We start from the raw sequence: 9915 nt of genomic DNA on the forward strand, positions 1-9915 counted from the left end.
AGATTAGTTTCTAGAAGTCTTAAAAATGTTCTCTTCTACCTGCATGCCTACAGCAAACCCATTACCAAAGAACTTTAGGATAAAAGTTGCCTCCTCCAAGCCCAGCTTTTTCTTGATTTTAAGTTCTATATGCTACTCTCAGCATTAGTGATTTTGGCATTGACAACTTCTAGTAGAAGTATGGAATGATCATCCACATATTAAGTTTAGGGTCTCACTCTTCCCAGCTTTTAGAATGTAGGATAGTGTAGTAGGAAGAACATAAGCTGCAGAGGCAGGTAGGTCTGGGCCAATCCCTCTTGTGTCCCTTACTTTGTTTAATACTGTGGACATGTGGCTTAACCTAAATTCAAATTCCCCATGTAGAGTATAACCTGCTTTGCAAGTTAGATGTAAGGACTACAATAATGTGTAAAACACAGGACAGTGCTGCACAACATAGTAGCTGTTAATATAGTATGTGTTAGCAACATAGCTCCATATTCTTTTGTGCATGAAATACAAGAAAACAAGTAGCACTGGTAACAACACATTTATTTACGTACCCTGTTGTGTGACCGGGAGGTGTTTTTCACTTTCCAATAATTGATTAGGTTATAACAATTAAAATTCCAGAAGGTAAACTGTTAATTTATTGTTGCTCATAAGCATAGATAAACACACACGGTACCACATAAAGGAATTTTAAACACTTCTAACCTTTTGGTATAGCTTTGAATATGGACCAGTATACTCAGGCAATAGATCTAACAGATTCTCAATATGCTTCTAAATCTCATGGTTCTCTTCAGATACAACAGGACAAATTTGAATTGAATTTTTAAAATTCAAAAATTTAACCAGGATTCTTTCTGCAAAAGGCCAACATTACTTAAGCCTGTCATATTTATCACTGATATAGCTGTATTGCTATTAAAAGTAAAATCATGGTAGGCAGCAGCCAACTAGTTGCTAGTCTTATTTTGTAGATTTAATATTTTTTGAAAATAATTCACCTCAGATGGTGGGCTATAAGTTTATTTTTAAATAGTTTTAAACTTTTATGTACTAATTAAATTCACATAGAGCCCAAGTCAAACAATTGGTCAGCATTTCAAACTGGGTTTTCATAACAGAATCAGCCATTTCTGAGACTGCATCATACAGGACATTTCCTTTCAGAAAGCCTTTTATTTCTGGCTTAAAATCTCACAACATATACTTTTAGAGTGCTTGGTAAGTGTAACTAATAGATACATTACTTGAGCAGGATATAAGAATGTGCTGATCACCAAGTATGAGCTTTGTGTTACATTAAATTAAAATTACATACTGCTGGAAATAGACAAGATAGGGAGTTCCTAGATCCTAGAAAACATTATGGCTAAGGAAATAGAGAACTCAAAAAAGGAATCCACCTCCAAGAAACTAATTCAGTATATAAGTGCCCTGTTCTTAGGAAAAAGTTTAATAAGGAACAACTGGGACATCATACATTGTTTCTTTGGAGATTAAAGTGCAGGCTATGAAACGGCATATAAAGTAATGCATAAAATAGTGCAATCTTAAGGTGCCATTATTTTTATTATACATAGCCTATTTTTATATGTCCATTTCCTCTAAAAATTCCAGCTGTAGTGACACCTTTTAGCTTATTTATTTAGGCATTACTTATACTCTGTTTTACCCACCTTTGGGGCTACATAGAATATTTTAACATTTTAACATGTAGAATAACAGCGCATACATCTTGAAACTACTAAATAGAGATTAAGGCAAGCCCCTGTAAAGTTCAGTACTCCAAAAAACACATTTTACAAAAAATGTTGCTTCCCAAACCAGTGGCTTTAAACCTGATGGCATCCCAACAGACTTTAAAACAGTATGACTACTCTGAATACATTTGTGTTTGCCCCATTATTTCCAGGCTCTGTACATCAGAAGAGGAGTTTGAAAAACAACAGGTTCTATAACCTCAGAATGTGTGAAAACCACGTAATCCGAGTCCACGTGGGAGATAGCAGAGGATCCAGTTAGGGTGCAGGGAGTGCTGGTCCTCTTCATATACATGCCTTTTGACATTTTTATCCACATGTATAGTGTTGTACCATAATAAATTTATATGTGGGAATGACCCATTAAAACAGAGAAGTCTCCTCTGAAAAACAGCCAAGGAAGAAGACGGGAACACTTTATGAAATGTTTCACTAGGACAACACAATGCATTTAAATTATTGACATAAAATGCAGGGCAGGATGGTTCTCTCGGGAGGCTAATCTACAATTTTTCCTGTAACATATGTCAGTTTTAGCTGATCAAAATGTGTGATTTGTTGAATCTTAAATACCATTATGCTACCCAAAAGTAGGTATAACAGCTATCAAATAAGTGACGAAGGCAATATCCTAACACGCTGTAGCTAGTCTAAGTAAGACGACTTAACTGAATTACAGTGCTTTATTCTCCTACTGTTATACAATGCTCATCATTAACAAGTTCAACTCATCAGCCTTATAGGCAGGTGATTACAAGTATATGCTGCAGAAATTTGGATTTTGGAACAGAAAATCTACCTTCTAATTATGTGAATGCTTATTATGAAAGCCATATACTCACATTAACTAATGGAAGACCACAGATACATTTAGGCTCTCTAGATTTAGCTTAAAAAGAAATTCAGGAAACTTTTAATAATCTGTAAACAACTACTAAAAAAATAATGAGGCTGTACCCCTTCGATGAATAAGAATCATACTTTGTAAACCAGTAAACACATAGTTTGATACTTAAAGTCTTCCTATTACCAGAAAAGCAGATTATAAAAAGCCATGAGTATTCCAGTAGGCCTCCTCCAAAGTTATGATAATATGGCTAAATCCTGAATTACAAAAATAAGAACTGCTTAGAAATGAGTTCCAGACAGGGACTTTTATGGATGACCTTGGCTGACAAGTGTTTTTCGGAAATTGTTTATTTTAAAATTACCTTACCAACAAACCATGAAACACTTGAATGTTACTTTATGGTTTTTCATTGAAAACATATGACATTGTAAATGGAGTTTCAAAGTTAGACACAGAACTGATCAAAATCTAAGGACAATATTATGTAAGGACAATATTAAAAATAAATAGAAAAAAGTTTCACCTGGTGAGTTTAATCTAAAGGATGCATAACCATGTCATTTTGGACGGATAAAAAAGGTGATAACCTTGTGCTTTTACTCAAGTAAGGTACTTACCAAAACCTTAGGTTTTTATACAGGTGTCAAACTTCCACCTGGAAAGGGATAGTTTTCTATATTACACCTAAATTTACTTTAAATAACTGAAGCCCAAGGCCGCAGTTGTTTAAAAGAACTTAGTCAAATAACTACATAATTTAGTACATTAAAATAAACCTTGGACAGTGATAGTTGAATGTCTCAAAAATATACAACTGGGGGAAAATAATCACTGTACACAATTTGGAAGTTGTTAAAGTGACCACTCAGAAGACTGAACAGTGCAAGACATGCTTTTCCAGTTACAAGCTCAAAACAGGAGTGCAAAAGAAATTAAAGCTTTTGTTTAAAGTTGCAGGATAAGGAAAGCTTGAAATTAATATTAAAAAGCTTCCCTTAGACCGGCTCCCGCTCGCTGGCTGAGCGAGGCGCGGGAGCAATGCCAGGGCTTGCGATCCCGTCGCCGGTCCCCGGTCCGGTACGGGGGCAACACTGAGGGTTGCGATCCATTGCCGGACACGGAAAAAAGACAAAAAGAAAAAAAAAAGCTTCCCTTAGGTCGTCCCCCAGAAATATGATCAAAATGCTTTTTCATGGTACATTTTCTTGAATAAACTTTTTTTCAATGGCAAAACTGCATCCCACAAGTTGGGTCCCCTACTCAATCACATTTGATCAATGAGCACACACACTGGTGAGTGAGGAACAGTGTTAGTTGTGGGAGGTCCAATATCAATAGAAAGAGCCTTGGAATTTGGGGTTCTGCTATAGCCAGTACACCTGAACCTTATGGAGAATAGATAAAGCAATGGGCTTTAATAGTCTCTTGTTCTTATAAAGCTGGAGGACAAATGGACTAAACAATCCCCACTCTAGAGGCAAGCTGTTGCAGTGGAAGATGTTAGTGCTTAAATAAACTAAGGTGCTGCTCTAAAAAGTGAAGAATAGAGGTTCAAGATCAATACCAGTGCAAGAGCTTTTTAAGTGGTTGACTAGGCAATGCATGCATCCATCCATGCAAATGTGGGACATGGCCCCAAAAGAGAACCAAAAACGTGTATAACGACTAGATAAATTCCTTGCCAGTAGTTTATAAAAAAATATAGTCAGTACTGTAGAGACTCCTACAGTCAATACTATGGAAGTCCATTTTAGTTACCCATTACTTCAATACCAAAAAGCATTAACTACTTTTCAGACATTCCAGACAAAGGTCACTTACAACAAAAAGTCAACTTTAAAAAAAACAAAAAAAACCAAGATAGTGTCCATTTAAAAAGTTAGGTCTTTTGTTTCAAGTGAACAGGACATTTTCTGTATTAAACTTAACTTCTAGTCTGTCAAGACTGGGTTTAAGATCTTTATGTAATGTGCATATATGCAGAAACAAATAAACTTACTTTAAACATTATCTGCACAGGAAAAAAGTTAACTCCTCAAAACAAGATAGAACAGGTCTGGTTAGTACAAATCTATTGCAAAGTAAAAAGATTGTGTGCATCAGTTCAACCAGGAGAAGCAGGAAAAGAATGTCCCAACCATAAAAGTTCAAGTTTAAGTTGTATTCTGAAAGCCTAGAAGCCTAAGGGATACCATGTTGCTCACAGTATCCTGATATGCATAACAGTTTAAGCTACTAAGCCATGTCTTTCTCTGGAGCTAGAATCACATTCCAATTTATTTTCTATTCCGAAGACGTTTAGATTTCCTAAGAGAGTCTATGGCTTCTGCTGCCTTTTTTCGTTTCCGAGGAGACTCCTCATTCTGCCCAGACCCTGAGGAGTTTCCTACTGCACTTTCCATTACTTCTCGTAGTTTGCGTTCCAGCTCTGCCAACCGTGCATTCTGTTCACCTATGATCTGGGTCTGCTCTAGCAGTTTCTGGTCCTGGTCTTGAAGCTGTTTCTGCTGTTCTTGCACTTTGGTGCGAAGCTCAGAAATTTCACGCCTGAGAACAGTCACGCCAGCACCATTTGTTTTAACCTGCTGCTGAAGTTTGGTAACCTCTTGTCTTGAAGGGTTTTGCTTGGAGAAGAGCTGCATTGTTGTTAGTGCTGCAGACGGTCCTGGAACTGTGGAGAAATAGTTTAAAAGGGTCAATCACTTAAAATGTTTCCCTACTAGTGTTAATACTTAGTCAAACTTATTTTAAATAAAGCATCCTTATTGTTATCACTTATGGTAATTTCTTCTTTTGTGCAATCTACTTTGTCTAATGGATTAATCAGACACCTTGTTTTAACTATAAATGAGTTTGAGTTCTGATTCTTGTGCTCAAGTGACAATATGTGAACTGCCAGAAGGGCATTTAATGGCATAAACTTGGACTTAAAATACTGTAAAACATTTTTAGAACCTAGTAAGAAAATACAAGTAGTAAAATTAGAAAATTATTATTTTCTATCTATCTTATTTTACATAAACAAACATAAACTTTTGAGTTAGAAGTACAGACTTATCATGTTCTTCAGTTCACTCTGCACCTAGTTATATATGCAAAGGCTTCAACTTTAACCAAACAATAGGGACTACATCAAAGAATGGTTATGTCACACATGATGATCACGATGAATTTCTGACATAGTATAGGAAGGCTTTGGAACTATTCTCTTCTAGGAATAACTAGAATGTAACATGGACATAAAAATAACTATTTTAAACTAAGATCCTACTTTTTAAAAAAGCTTATCTCCTGAAGGTTTTTCTAAAAGAACCAGCTGGATACATTCATAACCTAACCCCATCATGCTAATTTTCTCCTTGCACACCTAAAAAACTATAACATTTTCCTTGACTGATGCATTCTTCTTTCCCTGTCTGCTTATCCTTATCTGACTTCCACTCATACACCAAGGCTCAGATCAATGCTTACCTCTTGCAAAGTCTCAAACAGACCAGCCAACACTGATCTTATCTTCTCTAAAATTCTGTCTCTGCTACTCATTTGGCATTTAACTTGATGGTGCCTTAAAATATTTCTCTTGCCTACAATAATTTAACTTTGAGTCTGGATATGTCTTAGCTTTTGAAATAGTAAGATCCTTGAGAGCAGACACCACAAATTACACTTCTTTTTTAGTCTCCACAGGACACAGTACAGTGCTGTGCACATAATAGGTACTGAACAAATAATAGATAAATTAATGCTGAGATGGGCAGCCTTTATTATTAAATTAGAGAGAGCCACTCGGTTGAACCACTGTGTACTGCAGGGTGCTAACTAATCTAAAACAAAACAAAAAATTTTACTAAATTTTCCCCCTTAATTTAAAGTATTTGCAAGGGTTAAGAATATTGAACAATGTAGTCTTTCAGTAGATAAGGGCACAAATCTCTAGGATCCAATATACTTTTGCAAAATAGCTACCACAGAAGTGAGTGTTCAAAATAGACTTATGCACCCTGTCTTTTAAAGTAGTAGCCAGACACAGGGCTGAAACAATTCACTGGATATTTCCATGAAAAAATGTGGCATATTTAATACTGTTTTTAAAAAATGATTATCAACTAATCAGAAACATTAAAAAAAACCCATATATATAACTTTCATCCAGCAATTCTTTTAACGAATTTATCATAAGTAAATAGTTGTGGATGTGTGCAAGGATTTAGCCACAAGATTGTTCTTCAGCATGTAGTTTAAATAGCGAAAAAGTAATTGCTTCTTGACCTTTTGGTTAAGATCAAGTGTAATACTAAAAAACTAGAAACAACGAATGTGCCTACCAGTAGTGGATTAGTTATACAACTTAGGGTCTATAATCCAATCTGTCATTAAAAATGATGTTGCAGATAAATATGTACTGACACAGAAAAGTTCAAGATACATGGCTAAACGGGAAAAACAAGAAGCAAGTTACAAAACTGTGTTGATGTTATTATAAGCTGAACATATAAAAGCAAGAGATACCTGGAGGAGAGCCCATGAGTCTTCCAGACACATCTGATCCTGGTAATTTCCTCTTTAGAATTGGAACAATCTTTTCATCAAAGTATTCCATTGCCATGGAGGAAATATCCCTTAACTCTTGAAGTACTTCATGAGCTCTTTGAGGAGCTCTGGTAGAATTGACATACCTTAATACACGATAAATCTCATCGATCACCTAAAATAACAAATTCTCATTAGCACTTTAGATTTTTATTAAAAAAAAGAAAATAGCTAAACAGGCAGAGCAGCAACTGCTTGTTCTGCAATTCCTGTAAAGTCCTATAGGGTGATTTAACTGAAGTGCTGGCCACTGATAACATTACCATCTGCAACACATGGCTTTTGGGCTTGTTATAATACTTCATACTTATGTTTATTAAGCACCTTTTATATACCAGGTACTGTGCTGGGACTAAGAAATCAGGATGAATAAAATGTAGCTCCTGCCCTGAAGGAAATAACAGTGTAACTAGGGAGACATATGTGGTGCAAGCAAGTAATACAAAGAAGGGTATACAAATTGCTAAAGAAACTAGTGGACTAAACGAAGATATTAAATCCTGTATGGGAGCAGAAGTGGGGGATTACCCAAACCCATACTCTATTAATCTTCCAAACCCCAAAGGACAAACCCTGATTTCATTCTCTGTTTCACACTGCCCCCACATGCTCTATCCCTTGAAATTTCTTTTCTCTAAGTCTTACTGTGTATTGGAACGAGGTCTCAGATCCCACTTCCTTGCCATCCCAGAGGTAATAAGAGATCCTTCTTCATTTTAATGATAATTGCAATGGGAAAACACAAGCCATAACATACACGGAGAAGAAACAAAGTTCTTACAATCCTGGTTCCTAACTCTTGCTGGAATGGTAACTGAATCTTCCTTAGGAATTTACACTCTCAGCTTTTGTCCCTATGGGGTTATCCTTAATAATTCCCCTAGCTTCAGCACAGACCTAAAGGTAATAATTTACATCTCTGAAGACCCAAGTCTGGATGGCATTTATTCCAACGGGCCCTTACTTCACAAGAACCGTGGGTTAATCAATCAAACCATTCTGTCATCAAAATCAGAAACAACCTTGAATCTCACACGTCTCCCACTGCATTTATCTAGCCAGTTCCCAACTCTGGATCAATCTTATAATCTGCCTTCTCATCTCCTTTACTCAGTCTGCTGAGCACAGCTAGAGAAGCCTATAATTTTGCAGAACAGTACCAGGACAAATTCACGGCCCTTAACATTTTCCAGACTCTCAGTGCAATATTATGATCCTTGTTAATCTAGCACGATGTGTGCCTAATAAGCAAAATTAAACTGTTAGGACGTGTCCTTATCATAAGTTGGAGCAGACGTCACAGAAGAGGCCAGGTTCGTAGGCCTGGAGAAGTGAATAGGAACTGGCTTGAGCTGAGGTGGTGTATGTGTAGGCAGGTGTAATGGAGATAAGATGTGCTGGTTTTGAATTACACACGGGACACGCAGGAGATGCAAGTCAGCAGGCAGCTGGAGATACAGACCAGGAGTTCAAGAGAGAAAGTGCAAATGATGGTGAGGCTTTCAGCAGCCAACCGCATAAGAGGGAGAACATGCCAAATAAGAAAGTCAAAGACAAAATCTGAGGCACTAGTGGTTAAGTGAAATATTTATTTCTGGGATTACTATTACTTTAGAAGTACTATCACTTTAGAAGAAAATAACATTTTTTTCTTTTTTTATTTATTTTATTTATGTTATGTTATGTTTTATTTTATTTTTTATTATATTTTCATTTTAATTATTAATTATTTTATTATTTTATTTTATTTATTTTATATTTATTTAATTTTATTATTAATTTTATTTTTAAATTTTTATTTAAAAGATCATTTATTTTATTTTATTTAAAAGATAACTGATAAGGGGATCTTAACCCTTGACTTGGTGTTGTCAGCACCACGCTCACCCAGTGAGCTAACTGGTCATCCCTATATGGCATCTGAACCTGTGGCCTTGGTATTATCAGCATCACAATCTCCCGAATGAGCCACAGGCTGGCCCAAAATAACATTTTTTTTCTATAACTTACTGAACTACCACCATCTTAGGAACTAGTGCATATATTAAAAAAAAAAGGGGGGGGGGCTGGCTGGTTAGCTCAGTTGGTTAGAGTGAGGTGTTGGAACACCAAGGTCAAGGGTTCAACACCAAGGTCAAGGGTTCAGATTCCCTTACTGGTCAGCCGCACACAAAAAAAGAAATGAATGGAATACTTTCCCTTGGGCTTACAATTTAATTCTGTAAGGATATTCTAACTTGTAAAGTAAACATTATTCAAGTATTTATTGATTCTTACTATGTACCTGTCACTTTTCAAAGCACTGGGGTAAAAAACAGTGAACAAAGATGACAAGGCACATTCTCATGAAGAGGTGAAGTAAACAAATAACAAAATAATTTAAAATAGTGCCATGAGGAAAAAAGAGGTTAAAGTGATAGTTCCAGGGCCGGCCCATGGCTCACTCGGTAGAGTGTGGTGCTGACAACACCAAGGCCATGGGTTCGGATCCCATATAGGGATGGCCGGTTTGCTCACTGGGTGAGCGTGGTGCTGACAACACCAAGTCAAGGGTTAAGATCCCCTTACCGGTCATCTTTTAAAAAATAAAATAAAATAAAAATAAAGTGATGGTTCCTATTTTTAAAAGGTCCTTCATATTGACTAACATTTTATATGCTAATGCTAGAATATGAACTGAGCCACTGACCCATAATTATTAGTTTTGTGTTTATTGTTTTA

The 9915-nt window shown here is 36.2% G+C and overlaps 1 protein-coding gene across 2 annotated transcripts in view; it reads right to left on the reverse strand.

Annotated features, from left to right (window-relative positions):
• Window positions 1-516: 516 nt before the first annotated feature.
• The window catches only part of FBXO28 (F-box protein 28), a 27467-nt gene continuing 18068 nt past the window's right edge, over window positions 517-9915 (reverse strand). The window contains exons 4-6 of one of the 2 annotated variants that reach the window (XM_008581039.1): window positions 7114-7309; window positions 3757-5275; window positions 517-3598 (exon numbers count right to left, since the gene is read on the reverse strand). In XM_008581039.1, coding sequence (XP_008579261.1) covers window positions 4881-5275; window positions 7114-7309 — 591 coding nt within the window. In that variant the 3' untranslated portion in view covers window positions 517-3598; window positions 3757-4880. Of the gene's footprint in view, window positions 3599-3756; window positions 5276-7113; window positions 7310-9915 lie in introns of those variants that run through there. The other variant, XM_008581040.1, reaches the window with a different exon arrangement.

This window comes from Galeopterus variegatus, unplaced genomic scaffold, assembly GCF_000696425.1.
Source record: "Galeopterus variegatus unplaced genomic scaffold, G_variegatus-3.0.2 Scaffold2238, whole genome shotgun sequence".
NCBI lineage: Eukaryota > Metazoa > Chordata > Mammalia > Dermoptera > Cynocephalidae > Galeopterus > Galeopterus variegatus.